We start from the raw sequence: 25,780 nt of genomic DNA, 5'->3' as shown, positions 1-25,780 counted from the left end.
AGGCATCTGCGAAGCTCAGTGCTTGGCCCAAAGCACAGAATGTTGGCTGATGGATTGTTGCCAGTAAAAAGGAATATCTTCAGTGGAGGTCCCCAGGGCTCTCTCCTTGGCTGTGATCTGTGGACCATTTTTATGAATAACAGATAAAGGCTTTTGACAATCAGGAAACGAGGTGAGAAAGGCGGAGTGACTTGTCTGAGGTCACAGTGATTGGAAGTGGTCAAGAAAAGTGGGTCACGTTGATTCAGATGCTCAGCTCAGGCCTGCTTCCTGGTCCAGTGCATGTCTTAAAGGCCCAGGGTTCCACCTGAGGATTACAGCACTTAGTTTCTAGTTAGATGGATGGATGGATGCCTGGATGCCCAGTTGGATGGACAGATGAATAGACATATAGATAGGCAGACAGATAGATATGGACACTAGCTAGCTAGATGTACAGATAGACAAGTGTGTAAATGTGAGAGCCAGATAGGTAGATGGATAAACAGATATGAGAGCTAGATGGATGGATAGATAGGTAGATAGATAGGTAGACAGAAAGACAGGCAAACATACAGGTGGATGGACAGACAGATGGGTGGGTATATGGACAGGTGGATGGACAGACAGATGGGTCGGTAGATGGACAGATGGATAGACAGATGGATGGATAGATAGATAGATAGATAGATAGATAGATAGATAGATAGATAGATAGATAGATAGATAGGCAGGCAGATGGACAGGTGGATGGACAGACAGATGGGTTGGTAGATGGACAGATGGATAGACAGATGGATGGATGGATGGATAGATAGATAGATAGATAGATAGATAGATAGATAGATAGATAGATAGATAGATAGAGGGATGATAGACAGGCAGACAGATATGAGAGCTGGATAGATAGATAGATAGATAGATAGATAGATAGATAGATAGATAGATAGATAGATAGATAGATAGATAGACAGACAGATAAATAGATAGAGAGATAGATAAGTAGGTGGATGGATGGATGGATGGATGGATGGATGGATGGATGGATGGATAGACAGATAGGTAGACAGATATGAGAACTAGATGGATGGATAGGTAGCTAGATGGATAGAGAGGTGGATACAGGCAGACAGATGTGAGACTTAGCTAATTGGCTGGCTGGCTGGCTGGAAGGATGGATGGATGGATGGATGGATGGATGGATGGATGGATGGGTGTATGGACAGAATGGATGTGTAGATAAAACAGTTATTAAGCAGGCATTATAAAAAGCACTGGAGATACAGATACAATAAGACAGACCTCACCCTCAAGGAACTTCCATTCTGATGGGAGAAGCCACTTCAGAAAGGGGAGCTGGACAGCCAAGGGGAAGAGGAGGGGACAAATCAATGATGCTCCTGCTGAAGAGGAGAAGTCCAGAGGGATGCCTAAATTCACCCAGGTCTTTTGTTTCATTGGTTTGGACTGAGGAGATTGACCAATTTGGTAAAGACAAGATGATCATTTCCAGCAAATATATTATTTTCCCCCATGGAACTGACAAGTCAACTGGCCTGTAGGTGCATGCAACTTTGACATTGAGTTGTGTGACTGAGGCAGATCAGTTTTTCCTTCTGTACAGAGTTAGACTGAGGGGCAGCTAGGTGGCTGAGTAGATAGGGAGCCAGGCCTGGAATCAAAAGGTCCTGGGTTCAAAAATGGCCTGACATTTCCTAGCTGTATGACTCTGGGCAAGTCACTTCACCCACATTGCCTAGCCCATAGTGCTTTTCTGCCTTGGAGCTGCTATCCAGTACTGATTCTAAGACAGAAGGTGAGGGTTTAAAAAGAGTGAGACTGGATGACCTCTAAGGTTCATCCCAGTGCCAAAGTTATTCTCCAAGGGGATCAGTGTTGTTGAAACCAGCTGAGATGTCTTGAGGCTCCATTGAGGTGGCATATGCCCAGTGCCATGGCCACCTCTAGAGCCTGAGATTGACCCAGCAGGTACCTTGATCACCCTGCTTGATGGGAATGAGTGCGAGCAGATGCCCTGAAGGGTGGGCACTCACCACTCCATGTGAGACTTGAATGTGACTGGGCAACTCCCTGTTTGAGAGAATCAGGAAATAGTGTGATTAATTCCACGGGGGAGACCGAGAAACTGGAACTATGGAGAGCCTCCTAACCGTGGAATGGGCCACCCCTGGAGGTAATGGGTCTCTTGTCACTGGAGAGCTTTAGGCAGAAACTGGGCACCATCTCGTTGGGGGTTGACTTGAACCAGTTCCATCTACTCCTGAGAGTCCGTGATGCTGTGATGTTTCCAGGCACTCTCCCACAATAGCAGAGTAACCTATGACTATTTGGCTAATTCTATACCGTTTTTCAAGAGAGTTGGGGTAGAGGGAGGAAAGATGGACTTGGTGTAACATCCAGAAAGCTGGATTTGGAGTCAGGAAGCCTTGAGTTAGAATCCTGCTTCCATCCATCTATGGAATTCAGAATCATTTGGGGGGGAACACGAACAGTGGGGAGATATTAGGAAAACTGCTACCCTAGTAGAGGCAGGTGTGAACCCAGCCCAACAGGAAAAATTCTCCAGGTGCCACTCATAGAAGGGATTGCCTAATTTCTTTACCAGGGAAGTTTCTACATAAGTAGGTCTGGTTCAAAAACAAATGTGCCATGAATGGTTCTGGGTTCAAGGACTTACACAGGTAAACCTCAAATACCCCTATCCTTAGGGAGCTTATTCTAATGTAATGAGTTGGGGGTGGAACATGATAGAACATCTGCATGGTTGAATTGGAAGGAGAGATGATATCAACTGGGGGTCATCAGGAAGGCTTCAGGGAGGAGGTGACCCTTGAGTTGGGCCTTAAAGGGAAGACAAAAATTCTTTAGGTAGAGATGAGAAAGAGACAGGTTCTAGGTGTGGGGTGTGGGTGGGAAGAGAAGAGATCATGCTTGTACAAATGTATAGAGGTGGGAGATGGCATCTTGAATTTAAAGCATCTTTGATCAAAATGATAAGAGCAGGCAGGAGAGCCAGGGCTGATGAGCATGGTGAAGGGCCGGGGTAGGTGAGATAATGCTGAGGCATCAGGGAAAAGACTGAGTTTGATGCAAGCAAGGCTATTGATAGGGAATGGATGTGAGGGGACCAGCAGGTAGACAGCTAGGGAGCACCACAGAGCACTGGGTCTACAGTCAAGAAGACTGTAGTTCAGTTAAAATTCCACTTGTGACACTTACTAGCTGGGGGTGACCCTAGGTAAGTCTCTTAACCTCTGCCTACCTCAGTTTTCTCATCTGTAAAATGGGGATTAAAATATCACCAACCTTACAGGATTGTTGTGAGGATCAAGAGATGTTTATAAAGCATTTAGAACAGTGCCTGGCACACAGTAGGTGCTACATAAATGATTATTAGCAGTGATGTTACATATTATAATAATAATAATAATTATTATTATTATTGTTAACAGCAGTGAGTGGGTGAAGGTAGTGATCTGGGTCAGCAGGAACTGGAGAGTCCTTAGCAGGAATCAACCCACTGTGTAAACAGTATAAAGATTTATATGGGGTCACAGTTTCTCAGTTGGATTATACTCAGCCACTGTCTTTTGGTGCATCTCCCTCACCCCCATCTCTAGCTAGTCCATTATCTCTTGTAACCAGTTCTTTTCACATGCCATCTACCCATCCATCCATATAGCTATCTATCTGCACATCCATCCATCCATATAGCTATCTATCTGCACATCCATCCATCCATCCATATAGCTATCTATCTGCACATCCATCCATCCATCCATATAGCTATCTATCTGCACATCCATCCATCCATCCATCCGTTCATCTATACATTCATTTGCCCATCCACCCATTCATCTATTCAACTGCCCATCTATCCATCCATCTGTCTATTCATCCATCCATCCATCCATCCATCCATAAATCTATCCATCCATCTGCCCATCCATCTATCTGCCCATCCATCCATCTGTTCATCTATCCATTCATGTGCCCATCTATCCATCCACTTAGTCATCTGCCTATCTATCCATCCATTCACCCATAAATCTATCCATCCATCCATATATCTATTCATCTGTCTATCTACCTGGCCATTGATCCATCTGTCCATCCATCCAACTATCTATCCATCCATTCATCTGCCTGTCTGTCTATTCATCTATCCATTGATTTATCTTCCTGCCCATCCATCTATCCATCCATCCACCCACCCATCCATCATTTTCTCCCTCCATCCTTTCCTCCCTCCCTCCTTCCCTCCCTCTTTCCATCCATCCATCCATCCATCCATCCTCCTTCTCTCTGCTCACCCCCATCCTTTTAGGCTCTCTGCCTTCTTCTCTGGACTTTTTCAGGAGCCTCCTAATTAGTTTTACCACCTCCCATCTCTCCCTTCCACATCTGACCAGCTCAGAACCTCCTTCCTGTAATTTAAAATATAGGCTCATCTGGTTAAGCCCGTTTGGGCTTTTCTGTCACCCCTGTCTGTCTCTCCAGGCTTATTGTTGCCTTCTAGTCCACATTCCAGCCATACTGCCCTACTTGCTTTGTTCTGAACTCCTGCCTCCATGCCTTTACGCAGGCCGTGGCCCTCACCCTCACTTTGCCTTCATTTCCTGCTCTTAGAATGGCTAATAATAGTGGACGCTCACGGAGCTCCTCCTGTGTACCAGGCACTATTACATGTCATCTCATTTGATCTTCGAAACAACCCTAGGAAGTCGGTGCTGCTGTTATCTCCATTTTACAGAAGAGGAGGTCGAGGCAGGCAGAGGCTAAGTGACTTACCCTGGGTCAGTCATTGTCTGAGGTGGGCATAACCACAAGTCTGAAAGGCATGGGAAGCCGAAGCCCAGGACAAAGGCCGCTTGGGGCCCCCGGCTGACCCTGGCTGGATCTAACTTGATGTTTGTAAATCCTGATTCCCAGCTCTTCTGGATGGCTGCGCACTCTGCATGAGAGAGCCACGTTCCGGGATGCTCACTCCCTCAACAGCCCTTCTCAGGGTTTGGGCTGGGTTCTGGGAGACCCTCAAATACCCAGCGCACAAGAACCCCCTTTCCTCGTTCTGCCTCCCCGACGCCATCTAGGGCTGCCCAGCGGCCACAAGGAAGATCGGCAGTTTTCAGTCATCCTAATTGAGAGGCAGCTTCGCCCAATGGACATGGGCAGTGAGAGGGCCAGAGAGGCTGTGTGACTGGGCGGGTCCCAGAAGGGGAGAGGGAGAGAGGACTCACAGGCCTCAGTTTCCCCATCAGGGAGTCAGAGACGGGGCCTTCTCCGTCCGTGTCAGGGTTTAGGGTGCCCAACAGCTCGCGATCTCGGGCTGTCCTACAGCCTCTCCAAGGACGAAGGGACCCCGGCAGCACCAGGCTTCCTTCTGTAGTCCCCAGTGAGTAACTGGCCCTCTCATCCCCGCAGACCCTGCGCCGGCCTACAAAGCCTGGCAGAACGAGGCAGAGAACGGCTGCGAGGAGCCACCGACCATCGGGACCAGCCGCCTGCTGCGCCACATCACGGACGGAGACCACCCCCTGCTGTCGCCCCGATGCTCCATCTTCAGCCAGAGCCAGAGGTTTAACCTGGACCCCGACTCGGCCCCGTCGCCCCCCAGCGCCCAGCAGTTCATGATGTGAGAGAGCCTGATGGGCCCACTTCTCCCACCCATCTCGGGCCTTTCTGGCTTGGGACACCTCGGCCTCAGGAAGGCCTCCTTTTCAGGCTGTGTCTCTGTCCCCTGTGCAGGCCCAGGAGCTCTTCCAGGTGTGAGGATGGCAAAGGGCCCCAGACCGTGACCCAGCTGACCAAGCACATCCAGGGCCTCAAGAGGAAAATCAGAAAATTCGAAGAAAAGTTTGAGCAAGAAAAGAAATATCGGGTAAGGACACATGAGGTAGGAAAGATTTGTCCTCTGTCTACTCCTCCCTCCCTCCCTCCTTCCGTCCCTCCCTCCCTACCTTCCCACTTTCTTTCCTCCCTCCTTCCCTCCTTCCCTCCTTCCTTCCTTCCTTCCTTCCTTCCTTCCTTCCTTCCTTCCTTCCTTCCTTCCTTCCTCCCTTCCTACCTTCCTCCCTCCCTTCCTCCCTCCCTCCCTCCCTTCCTCCCTCCCTCCTTCCTTCCTCCCTCCCTCCCTCCTTCCTTCCTTCCTTCCTTCCTTCCTTCCCTCCATCTCTCCCTCCCTTCCTTCCTTCCTTCCTTCCTTCCTTCCTTCCTTCCTTCCTCCCTCCCTCCCTTCCTTCCTTCTTTCCTTCCTTCCTTCCTTCCTTCCTTCCTTCCTTTCCTCCCTCCCTCCCTCCCTCCCTTCCTCCCTCCCTTCGTCCCTTCCTTCCTTCCTTCCTTCCTCCCTCCCTCCCTCCCTCCCTCCCTCCCTTCCTTCCTTTCCTCCTTCCTTCCTTCCTTCCTTCCTTCCTTCCTTCCTTCCTTCCTTCCTTCCTTCCTTCCTTCCTTCCTTCCTTCCTTCCTTCCTTCCTCCCTTCCTTCCTTCCTTCCTTCCTTCCTTCCTTCCTTCCTTCCTCCCTCCCTCCCTTCCTTCCTTCCTTCCTTCCTTCCTTCCTTCCTTCCTTCCTTCCTTCCTTCCTCCCTCCCTCCCTTCCTTCTTTCCTTCCTTCCTTCCTTCCTTTCCTCCCTCCCTCCCTCCCTCCCTTCCTCCCTCCCTTCGTCCCTTCCTTCCTTCCTTCCTTCCTTCCTTCCTTCCTTCCTTCCTTCCTTCCTTCCTTCCTTCCTCCCTCCCTCCCTCCCTCCCTTCCTTCCTTTCCTCCTTCCTTCCTTCCTTCTTTCCTTCCTTCCTTCCTTCCCTCCTTCCTTCCTTCCCTCCCTCCTTTCTTCCCTCCCTCCTTCCTTCCCTCCTTCCTTCCTTCCCTCCCTCCTTTCTTCCCTCCCTCCCTCCCTCCCTCCCTTCCTTCCTTTCCTCCTTCCTTCCTTCTTTCCTTCCTTCCTTCTTTCCTTCCTTCCTTCCTTCCCTCTTTCTTAACTTCCTTCCTTCCTTCCCTCCCTCCCTCCTTTCTTCCCTCCCTCTTTCCCTCCTTCCCACAGACCTGCAGGGATGGGAGCTCGTCCCCCTGGACGCCTCGCTCCTTTCTGTTAGGTGTAGATGTCAGAGTGAGGCAGCCTGGCCGTCCCCCTGGACCGTTTCCCCCGCTGCTCCTGAGGCTGCCCACACACCCGGCCAGGCCTTCTTCTCCTTCTCGGTGCCGGGCCTTCATTGGCAGGCCTCGCCTCAGAATCAGGTTTTTAAATGACTGGAGAAAATGCACAATTTCCATTAGAGGTTAGTGAAAATGTGGACGTCGTGTCTTCCCAGCCAATGTGTGGATCTTCTGGGATCTGCCCAAAGCCTGCTGGGAGATCTTTGGACCCTCGATGAGCAGGATCTCCCTCTAGCAGGGTTCATTTTGTACCAACAGGTCGTAGTGATGTCGCCCTCTAAGGCATATCAAGTTCTCTCCTTATTGTCACTATAGGAAGATGGTGCAGGCAGCTGGGTGGCTCAGGGGATAGAGAAGGGAGGTCCTGGGTTCCAATCTGGCCTCAGACACTTTCTAGCTGGGTGACCCTGGGCAAGTCACTTGATCCCCATTGCCCAGCCCTTATCATTCTTCTGCCTTGGAGCCAGTACACAGTACCGATTCTAAGACGAAAGGTAACGGTTTAAATGAGAAATAAAATACAAAAAATAAAATTAAAAAAGAAAGTGGATCACGCCAGCCTCTCCAGCTTGGTCGGTTGGCAGGAATTGGCGGGCTTTGTGTTCTACTGGCATAGCTTGTGACGACCCCGGACTCTCTCCTTGATGCGAGGGGTTGGAGGAAGACGGTGCTGGGCCTCGGGAGAGTTCTTTTGGGGCAGCCCATCCAGATCTCCTTCTGGGACTCTTCTGAATGGTTCCCCGCCAGGTCATGTCCTCAGCCGAAGATCAGGGATTTAGGGCTGGAAGCTGGCCACTCAAACGTTCTGGCCTGCCTGAAATTCCATTAATGAGAACCCTCCCTCCTTGGCCACTCTGGACTTCTGCCCAGGTCCTCCCATTGAAGTGTGTCCAGGTCTCGAGGGTGTGGTTCTGAGCACCCTCTGCCTCCCAGCCTCCATCTCTGCCTTGATGGGGGACAGCGTGAGGAAATGTGTATTAAGCACCTACTATGTGCCAGGCACTGAGATGGCAGAGACGGTCCCTGCCCTAGCAGGACAGACCAATGTGAGTCTCCCTGGAGGCCACGGGGGCCTGGAGTTTAGTGAGTCATGACATAATTGGGTCTTGGCTTCAGAAAGATCACTTTGGTGGCTGAATGGAGGATGGACTGGAGGTGGGAGAGACTGAGGCAGGCAGAGTCCCCAGCAGCTCTGGCAAGGGTCCAAGGGTGAGGGAACCAGGGCCCACATCAGGGTGGGGGCAGTGTCAAGGGAGAGGAGGGAGTGTACTGAGAGATCCCATCTGGGGGACATCAATGGGCCCTGGCACCATCTTGAATATGGCAGATTGAGAGAGAGCGAGGAGTCCAGGATGACTTGGAGGACGGTGCTGTCCTCTAGAGCAATAGCAAAAGTGGAGGGGGGAGGGTTTGGGGGAAGGTATCATCTTAGGTTGTTACCCCTAGCCCAGCTTTGCCTCTGACCCGCCCACTCTGTTTCAGCCTTCTCATGGAGACAAGACTTCCAACCCTGAAGTCCTGAAGTGGATGAATGACTTGGCCAAAGGCCGGAAGCAGCTCAAAGGTAAATGGCAGGTCGGGGTGTGGGATGGCTGGGGGTACGGGGGGGACCCTGAGTCAGTCTGGAAGCTTCCAAAGCCTCTCTCTTGCCTCCCTTCTTTGTCCTTTGTGCTGGGGAGGATGTGAGGATATCTGAGGCACTCCTGGGGTTCTGCCCTGTATCTGTCCCAGTTGGTAGGACCTGGGGGAACCCAAGTCTGATTCACAGCAAAAGCCATTTCAGTGGCCAGCACACTGACCCGTGAAAAGGATGGGCTGCTTAGAGAACCGCCACTGACCTGGTCAGAGCTCAGGAGCTTGACACCTCTCTGTTGGGAAAACCCCTTGAAGGAGATTACGTTGGGTTGATAAATCTTGGTCTTCCTCTAGCGCCATGTTCTGGCCTTCTGTCCCCACTGACTGGCACACAGTAAGCCTTAACGAATGCTCATGGGTTGTCTAACTTCTACCTCCCTCTCCTCCATGACACAAATCTGTTTTCTTCAACTTTTGGAAAGACTGTTTAAAGGACTAATAATCCCATTATATCGAGCTAGAATGAGAGAGCAGGTCGAAATCTCCAATGGAGGAATTTCAGGCATCCTTTTGAGGAATGAGGGAGACATTTTTGGGCAAAGGACACTTTCATTTGTGAAACGGCCACATCGGTACAGCTGCATAGTGTCCAGGTCATGGAAGAACAGTCTTGATCTTGGGGCACTGAGAAGGAAACGCGCCGTCTCCCTCTCAGTAGAGAAGTGGCTCGGGGTACTGGGGACAAAGGGTGAGCCGTGCCCGGGTAGGCAGGTTGGCATGTCTGCTGCCTTTGCTTGCCACTTCAGGAAGGGGTCAGTGGGCAGGAGGCAGCTGGAGGAAATACACAGCAGCAACTTTTTTAAACATTTAAAAGAAAATGCACCTGACTGAAAAAAAGTGTGATTGTGCCATCCATTGAAATGGTGAACCACTTTCCTTACTCTTGCGATTATAATCACGAAGCATGATGGGGACAAAATCACCTGCATGGAGGGCAGTCCTGCCTCTTCAAAACAGTCTGTCAGGGCTTTCTGGGATGCCAAGGGGCCACTTCCAGAGAGTCTGTTTGCAAGGAGAGGTATCTTAGTCACATGGCAGAAACAGGACTTCCTGGCTCAGCCCAGCCCCCCTCAACTCCCACCCCAAATATTGGCACATAAATAGTACCCTTCCTAGGGGTTGTTTCATGTTTAAGGAACCCCACCTGAAGGAAGGATTGCCGATGGTGGAGTTTCAGGTACCTTTGTAAGGGTTGAGGGAGCTATTTGGAGGCCAAGAAGCCAACGTAGTTCCCCTCAAACCCTGCTTCTGAGGGGTCTTCAGTAAGGTTGGCTCCTTCCATTTTCGGGCCTTTCCAGAGTTTGGAACAGGACTGGTGTGGAAAACTGGTCGTATGATCTCCAAAAGGCCCTGAATGATGGTGGCTATCTGTGTTCATTCGTGGTGTTTCCCACAGAACTGAAGCTAAAGCTCTCAGAACAACATGGGAGTGTGCCCAAAGCCCTGCCCCACCAGACCTTGCACCAGGAACCCACCACTGTGCCCAAAGAGACAGAGAAGCCAGAAGCTGCAGGCACCGAGCCAAATTCCTCTGGGGAAGAGATGCCAGATGCCCTGGTCAAGCAGTTGAAGGAGCAGAGAGAACCACTGACTGCCCAGGAAGATGCCAAGGTATAGCAGGATGTGCCCTGAATGATGCCAGTGCCACCTTTCACCATACTCCACGATTTAGCAGTTGTTGGAGGTGGGGGACCACTTGGAGGCTGGGAGCCATGTGGAGGTGGGGGGCCATGTAGAGGCTAGGAGCCATGTGGAGGTTGGGGGCCACATGGAGGTGGGGGCCACATGGAGGTGGGGGTTCATGTGGATGCTGGGGGCCACATGGATGTGGGGAGCACATGAAGGCTGGGGGCCACATGGAAGTTGGAGGCCACATGGAGGTTGGGAGCCATGTGGAGGTTGGTACCTTGAGGGGTAGCTACTCGAGCGTCCTGTCCATCAGAGGTTGGAGGATGTCGAGGGGTTGCTTCCAAGCACAGGATAGGCTTTTTGGCCCTGTTGACACCGGGAACATTTCTTGGGGATGCTGTGGGATGGAGCCATATGATCTATCCCAGGATATCTTTGGAATAAGTGAACCCAAGGGGAACTGTGACAGTCTAGTTTGCTGCTTTGGAAGGCAACATGGTGCCACCACCCTCACTGTTCCCTCTTCTTCCCCCACCCTCTGGCTCATCCCATACAGTAACAGTGTCAGAACCAAATGGAAATAGGTTCCCATGGGCCACATATTAGCCAGAACTCCACAAATTAACATTATAATTAGTTGTAAACATTTCCAGATTATATTCTAATCTGGTTTATGTGGGAGTTGAGAGTTATGCTGACCTTGGGAATTTGACACCTCAGATGTACACTATGGACCAGACCAAGGGATCCTCACCCAAACTCAGGAAATGGACTTAAGTGATCTTCAGGACTTCCTTCCCCTCTCTGTGTCCTGCCATTACGTTCAGTGCCCATTCTCTCCCCAAGCTGCCCATTGCCGTTATGTTGCCTCACTGCTGAGCTGAGCACCTGTTATCCCAGGGTCTTCCAGGGAGCCTTACACACCCCTTACCTTGTGGTCTACTTTTGGGAGACCCTTCATTGTTCTGATAGCCATACTTGGGACATCCCACCAATCTCCTGCCCAAATGGAGAAGCCCACTCCAAATGTGGTTCAGCCATGAGCAAGGCATTGGGACTTACTGCCTTCTTCCTGGCTCTTCCACAGACACCATTCAACCAAACTCCCCTCCAATCTTGACTCTGCCATCTTGTGCCCATGAAATGGATTTCTTGAGCTTCAAGGGTCAGACTTGACATTTATATGTTTTTGTTGTTCAGTTGTGTCTGACTCATCATGACCCCATTTGGGGTTTTCTTGACAAAAATATTGGAGTGGTTTGCCATTTCCTTCTCCCGCTCATTTTATAGATGAGGAAACTGAGGCAAAAACATGAAACGACTTTCCCAGGGTCACAACGGGAGTAAGTGTCTGAGGCTAGACTGGAACTCAGATCTTCCTGGACTCTCTATCTACTGTACCATCTAGCCTCCCCTTGAATACCAATTATATTTCATCTTTTTAGATGCTGTCCAGTGTTTTCAGGTTCAGAGTATCATGTTAGCCTGTCTATCTTTTTGGACCCTGACTCTATCTTCCGTGGCAAGTTATCCATCCCAGCTTTAGGTCATGCCTTCTTTCTGGTCATTGATGGACATGTAACCTAGCTCTGAGCTAAGCTAAGCAGAGACCCCTGGGACATAGCCTTGGAGGCTCCTTTCAAGCTGACGTGTCACTGTTACGGAGCATTCTTTGAAATCGGACTAATTGTCCTATTGACTAGCTGACATCTGGCAAGCTCATTCACAAGAGCAGCATGAGACGCTTGACCAAATAGGTAAACTGTTCTGTCGCATTCTCCCCACTTTGGCAATTCTGTCCCAAAAAGAAATACACTCAATCAACTGATCGATATCTATTAAGCATCTTACTCCATTATGTCACTAATTCTTGGTGAAGTTGTGCCTTCTCTCTGGGATCCCAGCTTCCTTGTCTACAAGAACACCGACCATATATTTAATGATAGAGCCTGGAATCTTGCTATAAATCAAAGTCAAACTCAATGGCCTATAATTACAGACTTCATTGAAAAATTAATTTTTTCAGGTTACAATTTTTATTCAACATTTTCTGACATTTTGCGATCTATATTCTCTCCGTCTCGTCTATCCCTCCCCAAGATGGCAGGTGGTACGATCCAGCTTGTACATCTATTATCATAGAATCTGTATTTCCCTGTCCATCATGTGGTGGAACAAGACATAGATTGCTTACACTAGGGAAAAATTCAGTCTGCCTTTGGACGCCATCTGTTATGGTGGTGGACTTCCCATTTGGTCCTGTTGATAATAGTCGAGTCAGTCACAGTTGGTCAGCCATTGTGCATTATTGCTGCTACTACATCCAGATTTCTCCCGGTTCTGCTCATTTCACTTTGTATCCCTTCATAGAGGTCTTCCCAGGTTTTTTGTGATCATGTGGTTTGACATTTCTTATGGCTCAAAAACCCCCAAAAGGCAGAATTAGGAGAACGTTTGCTTTTGTCTAGTCCCGAGGGGACTCGCTTGTCCCCTGGGATTTCTCAGAGGACCTCATGACCAGAGATCTAGAGTTGGGTTGAACCTTCCAGGCCATCTCCTCGAGGTCCATCCTTTCTCCGAGGAGCCAAAGCTGAGACCCCGAGAAAGTAATTGATGGAAGAGCCAGGATGCCAGCTGGCAGTTTTGACCAAGTCTGGTCTTTATCACGGGCTGGTTCCCTTTGACCCAAGGATGTGCTTGATCTCGTCGGGCAGCCAGGCAGTCACTGGCCCCTTGGCTTGGGCTCTCCCTCTCCATGAGCCTTTTTTGCTTTCAGGTCAGAGGCAGAGACAAGTCCTGAGTGTGAGAATCATCTCTGTATCTGGCCTGTAAAGTCTTTTCCTTTCTTTGCTCTCCTTTTCTCTCCCCGAGAGCTAAGGACACCCTCCTTTGGCATTGTAAGCTGTTGGCTCATTCTGCTCTTTAGCCCTGTCCGACTCTCTTCTTACAGTCCTGAGCCACGCCATTGGCCCCCCCCCAGGGGCCTCTTCTCGTTCCCATCTTGTGTTTGCTTCCTTTAAGAAGCAGAGTTGGCCGGTGAGCCCCTGTGCATCCTCCCGAGCCTCAGCATAGAGGACAGGGAGTGGAGGACCCCTGTGGGCGGGCCACAGGAAGATCATATATACATAGGATCTGGAGTAACTACGTGGCCAGTGGACGGTGAGCCAGGCCTAGAGAGGGAAGGTCCTGGGTTCAAATCTGGCCTCAGACACTTCCTGTCTGGGTGACTCTGGGCTAGCCGCTTCACCCCCTTGCCTAGCTCTGACACCATCAAAAAGTAAGCAGAGCAGATGGGATCCCTTGTCAGAAGGACCCACATGCTCCCCTCTCGTCATGGGCAGTCTGTCGGGTCCTGATGCTTTGTGTCAGGCCAGCAGCCCATTGGGCGCCTATGTAGCAGGAGAGCCATCATTTGTGTCTGCCTTTCCAGGTAATGAAGCAAGACAAGAGCCTGATAAAGCCCCTTTATGACCGCTACCGGATCATCAAGCAGCTTCTGTCGGCGCCCTCGCTGATCCCGACCATCGTAAGTGTCGGGGCTCTCGGGTGCACCCCCACTGCTCTGGGGCCTGCTGAGAGATGGGGGGGGCAGGGGCTGAGCCAGGAAGCAAGACGCCCTCCTCATCCCGTGGGCAAGCACTCCTTCTGCTCCAAGAATCACGTTTGCCATTCCCTGTTCCTGTGTCTGTGGGGCAAGTTGGCATTGGCATTCTGGGCACGCCGGCCCACGTAGCTCCTTCACAAAGGGTCGGAAGTCGGCTTTTTGACCTGCTTTGGGAAGTTGTGGCCATTATCCTGAATAAACAGATTCCTGCGCTGACAGCCAGGAGATCGGGCAGGTCCTCCGATCAGAACCAGACTCTGAACGCAGCCCACAATTCAAAGGAACAAAGAAATCACAAATGATAAATTTAAGCATTTTGATGCATGTGTATGTGCTCTTTCTTTAGTGCACAGCACTAAAGAGATTTGAGGGAGTTGGTTGAGGGCCACACTTAGATCAGGAAGACTTGGGTCAGGTGGGAAAGACCCTTGGCTTTGGAGCCTCAAGAACTGGGTTCAAATCCTACCTTTGTCCTTTATTACCTGTGCGACTTGGATAGTCTGGGCCTCCATTTCCTCCTCTGTAAAACAAGAGTTTGACGAGGCCTTGAAACCTCATCGGAGGTCGAACTCTACTTTCCCATCACTCGGATCGATGTCCTACTAATTCCCGACTTCTCAGCTTTGTGAGTGGGAATGGAACTGCTCCGAGAAGATCTTCCCTAGACGAGGTCACTGCAATAGGGTGGGAGGAGGCCATGGCTGAGGCCAAAGGACTGCTCTGGAATCAAGGACTGGCTTTTCCTTCATGCCCACGTGTCAATGTGGGCATCCCTAGTCTAGAGCAGGTGCCCTGAGCTCATTCTGGCCTTCACCCACAGCCTCGGCTCTACCTGGGGCCTTAGAGCTGGGGGGCTCCCTGGACAGATGCTGGGAGGACAGGATGTGGGGCTCTGGCCAGAAGGAAAAAATGGTGAGTCATTTCAGCTCCCTGCCAGGAGAGATCTCTCTCCACCTGCCTCATGAGAGCCTTCAAGGAGGGCCTGTTTCAACTTTATTAGACCATTAGCTAGAAAGCTGGGAAAAGGCCTTAGAAATGGTCTGGTAGAACTCCTTCGACAGGCAACAAGCCTTCAGTTCATATAGTCCATGCAGGCCCTACGCCATAGATCATGGCTACAGAGGCAGAGAAGGTGAGCAGCCTTCCTGCACACAGCACTGCCTCTCTGGGTCGCTTGGTACTGGGTAACACACCCTTCCTGTCCTCCCTCCCTCCCTCCCTCCTTCCTTCCTTCCTTCCTTCCTTCCTTCCTTCCTTCCTTCCTTCCTTCCTTCCTTCCTTCCTTCCTTCCTTCCTTCCTTCCTTCCTGCCTGCCTGCCTTCCTTCCTTCCTTCCTTCCTGCCTGCCTGCCTGCCTGCCTGCCTTCCTTTCTTCCTTCCTTCCTTCCTTCCTTCCTTCCTTCCTTCCTTCCTTCCTTCCTTCCTTCCTTCCTTCCTTCCTTCCTGCCTTCCTTCCTTCCTCCCTCCCTACCTTCCTTCGTTCTTTCCTTCCTTCCTCCCTTTCTTCCTCCCTCCCTACCTTCCTTTGTTCTTTCCTTCCTTCCTCCCTTTCTTCCTCCCTTTCTTCCTTCCTCCCTCCCTCCCTTCCTTCCTTCCTTCCTTCCTTCCTCCCTCCCTTCCTTCCTTCCTTCCTCCCTCCCTCCCTTCCTTCCTTCCTTCCTTCCTTCCTCCCTCCCTCCCTCCCTCCCTTCCTTCCTTCCTTCCTTCCTTCCTTCCTTCCTTCCTTCCTTCCTTCCTTCCTTCCTTCCTTCCTTCCTTCCTTCCTTCCTTCCTTCCTTCCTCCCTCCCACCCTTCCTTCCTCCCTTCCTTCCTTCCTTCCTTCCTTCCTTCCTTCCTTTTCTTCCTTCCTCCCTTTCTTCCTCCCTTCCTTCCTTCCTTCCTTCCTTCCTTCCTTCCTTCCTTCCTTCCTTCCTTTTCTTCCTTCCTCCCTTTCTTCCTCCCTCCCTTCCTTCCTTCCTTCCTTCCTTCCTTCCTTCCTTCCTTCCTTCCTTCCTTCCTTCCTTCCTTTTCTTCCTTCCTCCCTTTCTTCCTCCCTTCCTTCCTTCCTTCCTCCCTCCCTCCCTCCCTCCCTCCCTCCCTCCCTTCCTTCCTTCCTTCCTTCCTTCCTTCCTTCCTTCCTTCCTTCCTTCCTTCCTTCCTTCCTTCCTTCCTTCCTTCCTTCCTTCCTTCCTTCCTTCCTTCCTTCCTTCCTTCCTTCCTTCCTTCCTTCCTTCCTTCCTGCCTTCCTTCCTTCCTCCCTCCCTACCTTCCCTCGTTCTTTCCTTCCTTCCTCCCTTTCTTCCTCCCTTTCTTCCTTCTTTCCTTCCTCCGTTTCTTCCTTCCTCCCTTCCTCCCTCCCTCCCTTCCTTCCTTCCTTCCTTCCTTCCTTCCTTCCTTCCTCCCTCCCTTCCTTCCTTCCTTCCTTCCTTCCTTCCTTCCTTCCTTCCTCCCTCCCTCCCACCCTTCCTTCCTCCCTTCCTTCCTCCCTTCCTTCCTTCCTTCCTTCCTTCCTTCCTTCCTTCCTTCCTTCCTTCCTTCCTTCCTTCCTCCCTCCCTCCCTCCCTCCCTCCCTTCCTTCCTTCCTTCCTTCCTTCCTTCCTTCCTTCCTCCCTCCCTCCCTCCCTCCCTTCCTTCCTTCCTTCCTTCCTTCCTTCCTTCCTTCCTTCCTTCCTTCCTTCCTTCCTTCCTTCCTTCCTTCCTTCCTTCCTCCCTCCCTCCCTTTTTCTTGTCCTTTTCCATGTAACAAACAGGAAGAAGAAGATTCTGATGAAGACTGTCCCCAGGGTGGCCACCAGCCTTCCTTGTCAGACTCAGCCTCCCACGTACCCCTGGGTGAGGCCCTTCCCTTCCCCAGCGAGACTGAGCCGGCTGCGGCCCTGCCTCTGGATGCCAAGAAGGAGGCCAGACACCCGGCCCTTTCCATGTCGAACCTGCACGAGGCCACCATGTGAGTGCTGCCTGGCCGGGTATGCCTGGTGTGGGGCGCCCGAGCCTTCCTGCCTCTGCCAGGCTGCGCGGGATGGTTGTCCCCAGGAGGAGTGGGGGGGAGGGGGCTCTGCTGCTTTTCTCTGGTGGCCACGAGATCCTCTGGCGGGCATGAATGGACCCGAGCCCACCCCGAGCGCCCAGAGGGGACCCCACTGCCCCTCGGCTTGGCATCTCCAGGGTCCTCGTCTCTCCTGGTCCTCTCGCTGCCCCCTGCCTGAGCACGTCTGCTGGCGGGGCAGAGATGACCAGGGGAGGTGCTGGCCCGAGCTCTGCTCCTGGGCCAGCCTGGTTCTCAGCGTGTTCCAGTCTTCCTCCTGCGGGGGGGAGGTGCTGGGCCCTTGGCATGCTCGGGGTCTAGATTTCTTGGGGTCCAGAGAGTGTCTCCCCAGCTGCCTCCTTCCCCCAAGGGAGAGGCACCCCGAGCGGTGGAGGGTCCCCCTCTGCAGCCCCCCGTGATGCCCGAGGTGAGGAGGGGCAGGCTGGGGGTGGCCCGTCTAGGAACAGGCCGGGCTCAGAAACCCCGAGGCCTCCCCCAAAGGGCCCCATCCGGAGAGAAGATTTCTGCCCTTGTGTGCGCCCGGGCACTTGGGGGATGGGCAGCCTCTTTGGCCTGGGGGTGGGGGGGGCACTGGGACCAGGGTCCGAGGGGCTCGCGTGCGGGGGAGGGCTTGGGCCACCGGACACATGGGAGCCATGAGATGAGGAGGGTCGCTTCGGAGCGGTCTGCGTGGCTAAGCCGGGGTAAAACTCCCCGGACACAAAGGCTCTGGGTCAGCAGCGAAGGCCGGCGCCGGCCTCTCCCCTCAGCCTCCCTGGTCCCAGGGGGCTCCCCGGTGCCCCGTCCCTCCCGGGCATCCCCGTGGTCGTCACTCGCCCTCCGCTTCCCTTTACAGGCCCGTCTTGCTGGACCATCTTCGGGAAACCAGAGCCGACAAGAAGCGGCTTCGGAAGGCGCTCAGAGAGTTTGAAGAGCAGTTTTTTAAGCAAACTGGACGGTAAGAGCCGCGGCTGCCCGTTTTACAGAGGGGCAGACTGAGGCTTTGCTCAGAGGCTGCTCCCTCATGGCAGGGGAAGGGGGGAGGCTCGGGAGCCCCCCCAGATCCGGGGCAGTTTTCACCCTGCCCAGCCAGTCCGCACCCTGCAGGATGACCCCCTTCCTGGGCCGCTCGTCCGCCTCTCCGCAGCCCATGAGGGACAAGAGGGTTTGTTCCCTCCAGGCCAGGCGCTGAGGAAAGTCTGGGTCGCTCCCCACCCCCACCCCCCCTCCCCGGGCTCTGAGTGCGAGTCCTTCACAGACACCCATTGCAGCGGCGTCTCTCCTGGTTTAATCTGATCAACAATAGTACAAGGGTGCTGCTCAGTGCTCGGTGCAGGGGGGATCCTGGGTTCAGATCCACCCCAGATCCCTGCAGAGCAGAGCCATCGGCCTCAAGCACCAAAGGCCACACCAGGCCGACTCACTGGGCCTCAGCACACGGTGGGCCGGGGGTCAGACAGGGCCGGAGCCAGGACTGAAGAGCCAGCGAGCCAGGCAGGAGAGCCCCAGAGAGGGGCCCAGAGGAGGCGCCGCCATGGTGGCTCCCATTTCAGCACCTGTCGCTGTCCAGCAGAGACCCTCAGTGAGAACATAGAGCCTGGGAAGGCTCACTCTGTGAGAGCTACACAGACACATACGGGCACACGCGGGCACATCCAGGTACACATGCACAATCACACAAGGCAGCCTCTGTGGACACAGGCACATGCGGGCACATCCATGCACAGGCACATGTGGGCACACCCATGGGCATACATGGGCACATCCATGCACACACAGGCACCCGTGGGCACATCCATGGGCACGCTGGGCAATCCATGTACACCCAGGCACACGTGGGCACACCCATGGGCACACATGGGCACATCCATGTACACACAGGCACACTGGGCAATCCATGTACACCCATGGCACATCCATGCACACACAGGCACCCGTGGGCACACTGGGCAATCCATGTACACACAGGCACACGTGGGCACACTGGGCAATCCATGTACACACAGGCACATGTGGGCACACCCATGGGCATACATGGGCACATCCATGCACACACAGGCACACTGGGCAATCCATGTACACCCATGGCACATCCATGCACACACAGGCACCCGTGGGCACACTGAGCAATCCATGTACACACAGGCACACGTGGGCAATCCATGTACACACAGGCACATGTGGGCACACCCATGGGCATACATGGGCACATCCATGTACACACGGGCACACTGGGCAATCCATGTACACATAGGCACACGTGGGCACACCCATGGGCACACATGGGCACATCCATGTACACACGGGCACACATGGGCACACTGGGCAATCCATGCACACACAGGCACACGTGGGCACACCCATGGGCACACATGGGCACATCCATGTACACACAGGCACATATGGGCACACTGGGCAATCCATGTACACATAGGCACACGTGGGCACACCCAGGGGCACACATGGGCACATCCATGTACACACAGGCACACATGGGCACACTGGGCAATCCATGCACACACAGGCACACGTGGGCACGGTGTCATGTTTGACAGAACGTCAGGTCCTCAAGGACCGAGGGGCACCTTGTTTCTGTCTGTCTCCCCATTGCCTCGCACACAACAGGTGCTTAATAAGTGCTGGCCTGGGCGGTCAGCGGCCCCAGAATTTGGGTGGACAGATGGAAGCACTTTAGCATTCAGAAGAGCCGGCCATGTTTCTACCTAACTTTCCCTCATCCGGGCTGCGCGGCGTCCCTGGCTTTCCCTCCGATGTCAGGCTCAGTTGAGGGTTTGAGGCGACCCAGCCAGGCACGTAGGTCGAAGAGAGAGCCAGGAAAGCCCTTCCTGGAGGCCTTTTCCCCAGAGTCTGCCCACTTGAGGCAGCGCGTGGTTCGGGGTTCAATGTTGGACCAACAACTGACCATCTTTGGCCACTGCTACAACTCTGGTCTTCTGGGATTGGCCACAATTGTTGGAAACTCAAACCCATTTCCCGAGCCCACTGTGTGCCACTGTGCTGTGGAATGGAAGCCGAAGCCGAAGCCTAATCCTTGGAGCCGGACCTAGAAGGGGCTCTCGATCTCATGTCTCTCCGTAGCGGACAGTCGAGGCTGTGGAAACAGGACGGCTGGAGCTGAGGCAGCTCCACTGGGCCCAGCACTCCAGCCAAGCTCTTTTGTATAGGAATTTGCAGCAGGGCCCTTTGTCTGTCCGTCCACCTGTCTGTCCCCTCCTATGCCTCACCACCTCCCACCCAAAGAGAGCAGGGGCTGCTGGGGGAAAGGAGGCGGGAAGCCACGGCCTCGGGAGGCAGCAGGTCCTCCAAGGGGGCCCCGAGGCCTTCCGCGTCCTTTGCGAACTGACCGCTTGTCCTCCTCTCTCTCCCCAGGAGCCCGCAGAAGGAAGACCGAATCCCCATGGCAGATCAGTACTACGAGTACAAGCACATCAAAGCCAAGCTGAGGTTGCTCGAGGTCCTCATCAGTAAGCAAGACGTTTCGAAGACGATCTGAGGAGGCGGAAAGGTGCCGATGGAGCCCTTCCAGCAAAGGAGCCTTTTCTCAGCCCACCCTTCATCTTGGGTCATTGGAACACGGCCAGAAGCACTTTGAGCAACAGGATGAGCTTGTGGATGAGAAAGGACGGCCGAGGCGGTCCTCCGCGATGGGAGTTCGAAGACTGGGCCCAGGATCCAAGGAAAGCCGCCTCGGGGGAGCCGGCCACAACGGCAACTTGGGCCCGGCCAATTGTGTGTGTAAGGTTGAACCTATTCCATGGCGGAGGGTGGCAGCTCCTTAGGGAGAAGCATCCGGTTCCGTTTTGAAGACAGGCTCACGCGGACAGTGTGAGAAAGGAGAGTGTGGAAAACAAAGATCAAAGTCCTTTGGGAGAAAAAGCAAAACGAGAAGAGAAAATCTGCTTTTTCACTAGAAAGGAATAAAATGGGTAGCAAAATAGTTAACATGAAGCTTCCAAGAGAAGTTTCTTCTAGATAAGCAAACTCCCCCAGACATCCAGTTGTCTTTTTGGTCTCGAGTACCTCACAAGAGCCGGCTTTAGACTAGGTGATGGCTGACTTCATTTCTACACAAAAATGAGCACCTTACTTTTGCCTATGATTTGAAATTCTGTGTTTCCAATGACCAAAGCTCCTTCTGACGGCATGCACTTTGTGAATGATCAAGTATTCTTTGTCTATAATTGCCAGATGTTTATATTAAAATAAAAATATTGCGTTAAAATTTGAAAATAGGTATTTTGGATAGCTAAATGTCTGTAGCCTACAACCCCATCGCTGGTCATGCTTACCAAGCTTTTTGCTTCCTGAAACTCAGATAGGACTATTTTTCCATTGGAAATATGCATTTTTCTTAATGCTTACATGCAGTGTTGTAAATGCTCTCAGTGAAAGACCTAAGCATTTCCTCAAGCTGTGATCACTTCACGTCTGTGGGCTCCAACTTTGGGGCAGAGAGGGGCGGCTGCTCCTTCTGAAGCCACCCGCCGCCGGTCCTTTGTTTTGGCCCCGGAGTCTGCAGGCTGGCGCCCGATTTGAAGAAACTGGCTGGTTCAGAGTGTGGACGAGAAAAGGCGCCGAGCCCTCCCCAAGGGGCCTCGCTTTGGCCTGGGCGGCTGGTTTTCTGAGCGGCGGCGGCGCCTTCCGGAACTCGGTTCACTGAAATCCGTGTCTAACCCTGAGAGCACCCGACAACACACAGCCGCCCACAAGCCCGGCCCAGACAGTGCGTGCACTCGCTCTGAAAATGTAACTCTATATTCTAGATGCCTGTAAATATTTTATATAACAGTACAAATAAAGTATTTTTCTATTATATTTATTATGTTGAAACACACTAGTTGTTTCCTGTTAGCTAATATAAATAACATAAATAACACTGTCAAACAACGCGCTGGAAGTGCTGACAATTCTAGGCTTCAAGGTTTGGAACTCATGCTGCAGTTACAACCGCTCATGCTGTTGGAGTTATCCCGGGTCGGCTCAGTAGATTAAAATGAATGCATATTGAAACAACATCGATAAGCCATTATTTTGTATTTGCTAAGCTGCCTATAGATTCATTTTGTTACGTTCAGCAGAAAGGATCAGGAAGAGACATTGCAGCATCTAGGCAATGGCGGGCGGCAGCGGCGCCCGAGGAACGCGCGGCTCTTCTATCACGTGGGCGCGGGGGGGGGGGGGGGGGGGGAGGTGGGAAACTGAAAAGGCTATCCTAGAGGCCGGCGCCAGCGGGGGCGTGGCCTGGGCGGCAGGGCGGGGCTCTAGCGCCCCACGCTGATGTTGCACGTCTTGCAGCTGGGGTCCTTCTTGGCGTTGGCCGTGGACAGGCTCATGAGCTGGTGCCCGGTGATCTCGGCCACGGTGCCCAGCGCCAGCGGCACCGGGTCGGTGTAGATCACCTCCAGGATGACGTCCTGGGCGTGGTGGTAGACCAGCGCGCCGTCCTCCTCGGTGCAGGTCAGGAACTTGTTCTCCTTGGAGTTGAGCTGCGGGAGCCGCTGCTTGCAGAACTCGTCGCCGGCCGAGCCCACCGGGGCCAGGACCAGGATCACGTAGTGGTAGGCCGTGTACATGCAGTAGAAGTCCCCGAAGTACAGGTTGGTGTTGGGGTTAAAGAGTCTCTCGGCCGCCACCTCGAAGCGGTACCTCCCGTAGGGGGAGTCCTGGGGCGGCTTGCCCGTGTTGAACTCGGTGCTGCAGCTGAAGAAGATGCCCTCGAGCTTCCCGCTGATGGGCGAGCCGTGGCTGCCGCTGTTGTCCTTCACCGACGGCTGCATGGCGCTCCCGTGCTGCTCCCTGCAAGGCAACGAGGGCTGGTTAGTGCGCGCCGGCCAGAGCCAGAGCAGCGTCCTCCGGCTGCGCCGCTGCCCGGGGGCTCGCGATGGCCGAGGCGGCCTGGAGAGCAGCTCCTTCCGGCCGGCCTCTGCGGCCGTCTGTGCCGGGGTGTCTCCCTACGGCCAGCGGGAGATCACCTACGGCCAAAGGGAAGGGGCTCCCCGGGCCATTAATGGTTGTCGGCCATCTAAACTGCCACCAAAGTGCAGGACAGGAACCGAGGCTGAGCCCTTCAAGCCTCTTCTCTAGTGAACCAAACCCACCTTCTCGGGCTGTCATAGGTCTGGGGCAGCTGGTGGCTCAGGGAGGAGAGAGCCAGGCCTGGAGTTGAGAGATCCTGGGTTCAAGTCTGGGCTGGCTGTGTGACCCTGGGCAAGTCACTTCACCCCCTTGGCCTCCCCCAGCCCTTCTGTCTTAAGAGTTACTATGATAGAAAGACAGAGTCAAAAAAATTATCTCCTACAAGTTACTCAGGATCGACCTCCAGCTCCAGAGAGCAGACCTTAGGCCGCCATTTTGGAGGCCTCTTGGCACATCTCCATGGCCGATGGGCTGCCCTTTCCCTTGGATTGGGTTTGTTCAGTTTCCTGCCATGCCCACAAGCTGGGGCAGAGGCTGGTCTCTCAGCCCCAGCTCCATGCCAGACGCCGGACCAAGCACTTGGCGACTGTTAGCCCATTAGATCCTCACAGGAACCCGGCAGAGGGGCACCACTACCTGACGTGCTGGGGTCACACCTCTAGTGTGTGAGGTGGATTTGAACTCGCCTCCAGCCCAGCACTCTTGTGCCTCCCAGCTGCCTTAACCCCTCCCCAGGCGCTCACACCTGGGGCCCCTGGTTTCTAGCATCCTGAAGTCATACTGGCTCGGGGAACTTTGGCATGTGCTGGGGCTTCTTCCCTCACTGAGACACGGGCTCTGTCCTGGGGGGAGGAGTTCGCACCTCTCTCCCAGGGGTCCTGGGCCAGCCTCCATCCCTGACCCTGGGGCTCCCTATGACCCTCTCACATCCCCCCCCTCCGTGCTGGGGGGCGGCTCCCTCCTGGGCATTTGAATCCTTGAAAAGGGGAGACTTGCAGCAGCATCTGGCTAAGTAAACCCTCCATCCCCAGACAAATAAAGCGAGTAAAACAAGGTTAACTGCGGTTAGGCCCGGGCGTCGGAGGTTAGGCCATGGAGGATTGGCTGCGACGGTTCTACTTTGGGCTCTCCATAATGAGGTTCACCTACAAAGGACTCCCGACGGGCTCTTTAACTGTCCCACATCTAACTAAAACGGTCCCCTTCCACCATATTTTTTCCCCACAAGTGACCAATCCAGTCAGCTCTAGAGTACTGGTGGCCTGGTCCCTCCTCAGCACTGCATGGAGAGCAGCCCTGGACATCTCCCTCAGCCCTTGGCCGGTCCAATGGGGCCCTTCCCAAGGCCTGGCAGAAAGGACAAGGTGATTTCCCAGAATGCCCGGCACCCACCCAAGAACACGGCTCAGCTTCCTCTGAGGTCAACCATTCTTGAGTTTTCCCTCCCTGGTTGGGGCTGGAGCCACACTGCCTGGGGACGATATGCGCCCGACGGACAGCTGCTCAAAAAGGAGCTGAAGGCAGGGAAGGGCGGCCCTCGTGCCACCTGCTGGCTGACCTGCAGCATCCAGGGAAGTCTAGGGAAAAGCTGCGGGGATGAGCCGTCCAGCCTGTGGAGAGCTACAGTGCTAAGGTAACTACAATTTAGAATTGATCATCGATCCTCTCCTCGGACACGGCTGCTCCCGGGATGGCGGCCAGCCTCCGGCTGCTCAGCATGTCCACGCTTAGTCCAAAGAGAAGTGGGGACGGGAAAACACAGACTGGAAAAGGCTCTTCACCATCCCAGCGACGGTGCCTGGAGCTTAAACTTCCAAATACAGCCTCATGCATCTAATGCTCGTTCAAATTCATCTTTACTTTTATTTTTCAAGCTACTTAGTTGCTGAATGGAAATTTTGAGTAAATGGTTTTGTTTGAGCCTTTTTCCCTTTGGAATTCCAAATAAAAAGAGCCTTTTCTGTGAAGCGCTCTCTGCTGGGGCATGAATGACATAAATCTAAATCAGCTGACATCTCGAATGGCTATTTTTGAGTCCTTACCGGATGTAGTCAAAGTAGTCTTTGTGCTGATTACGATAAAAAACAGTAAATTTAAGCATACGTCCTGCGATCACTTCGGCCTTTTCCAAGAGTTGTGTTAAGTGAACTTTTGAATAATCTGCAAAAGAGAAGACACTGGCATTAAGATTACGCCCGAGACTTAGAAGTTAATAAACTGAGCAAAATTTGGGTCCATCCTTCATTATATTACGGCTGCATGACCCTGGGCAAGTCCCTTCATGTCAGGACCTGCCTGACAATGTTCGGGGGTCTGAAGGGATATGAAGAATAAGATGTGGTAGGAAGGATGAGATGAAACACTTGTGTCACCGTCAGGATCAAGACTGCTATTTTGGAAAGAGTAAAGCACTGTGTTCCAGAAAAGGAATTTGGATGACTTTTTTTTTTTTAAGTGTTCTGCGGTGGAAAGGGCACCAGGGCCCCATCTAGCTGGAGGTTTTTAAGCAGTTCAGATTTGCACAGCTCCACCTGAAGACGTTTGGATGCTACTTTCCCAGTCTCTGAGTAAATGACTCCTCATTACTTCCTCTAATATGCAACGGGTGATCAGTGACTCTCAGGGATAAGAAATTCTTTAAACTCACACCGTGCACATGTCATACAGCAGTTAATTAATAAATGGTCAATGAACAAAATCCTTCACATGAGTTCAAAAGCTATTTTACCTTGTGATTTCATCAGAGATAAAACAGTAAGTTATCATTCTCCGTGTGAATACATACTGACTATAAAATAAGAAATAATTCTATTTGAAGCTGAT

The 25,780-nt window shown here is 52.8% G+C and overlaps 2 protein-coding genes and 1 non-coding gene across 7 annotated transcripts in view; 2 read left to right on the top strand and 1 right to left on the bottom strand.

The window, feature by feature from the left end:
- Window positions 1–22,051, top strand: part of FAM13C (family with sequence similarity 13 member C) — a 103,175-nt gene extending 81,124 nt beyond the window's left edge. For both annotated transcript variants that reach the window (XM_007478338.3, XM_007478339.3), the window contains 8 exons: window positions 5,425–5,635; window positions 5,749–5,881; window positions 8,631–8,712; window positions 10,180–10,394; window positions 13,843–13,938; window positions 16,746–16,942; window positions 17,877–17,978; window positions 20,411–22,051. In XM_007478338.3, the coding sequence (XP_007478400.2) occupies window positions 5,425–5,635; window positions 5,749–5,881; window positions 8,631–8,712; window positions 10,180–10,394; window positions 13,843–13,938; window positions 16,746–16,942; window positions 17,877–17,978; window positions 20,411–20,534 (1,160 nt within the window). In that variant the 3' untranslated portion in view covers window positions 20,535–22,051. The remainder of the gene's footprint in view (window positions 1–5,424; window positions 5,636–5,748; window positions 5,882–8,630; window positions 8,713–10,179; window positions 10,395–13,842; window positions 13,939–16,745; window positions 16,943–17,876; window positions 17,979–20,410) is intronic.
- Window positions 17,173–17,236, top strand: MIR7277 (microRNA mir-7277). The gene has a single exon (NR_127471.1). It is a non-coding gene; the product is annotated as a microRNA mir-7277 (primary transcript).
- The window catches only part of PHYHIPL (phytanoyl-CoA 2-hydroxylase interacting protein like), a 74,783-nt gene continuing 70,844 nt past the window's right edge, over window positions 21,842–25,780 (bottom strand). For all 4 annotated transcript variants that reach the window (XM_001375983.4, XM_056795762.1, XM_056795754.1 and 1 more), the window contains exons 4-5: window positions 25,000–25,117; window positions 21,842–22,837 (exon numbers count right to left, since the gene is read on the bottom strand). In XM_001375983.4, coding sequence (XP_001376020.2) covers window positions 22,303–22,837; window positions 25,000–25,117 — 653 coding nt within the window. In that variant the 3' untranslated portion in view covers window positions 21,842–22,302. The remainder of the gene's footprint in view (window positions 22,838–24,999; window positions 25,118–25,780) is intronic.

Source organism: Monodelphis domestica, chromosome 1, assembly GCF_027887165.1.
Source record: "Monodelphis domestica isolate mMonDom1 chromosome 1, mMonDom1.pri, whole genome shotgun sequence".
Taxonomy (NCBI): domain Eukaryota; kingdom Metazoa; phylum Chordata; class Mammalia; order Didelphimorphia; family Didelphidae; genus Monodelphis; species Monodelphis domestica.
This window is presented reverse-complemented; position numbering and strand designations above follow the sequence as displayed.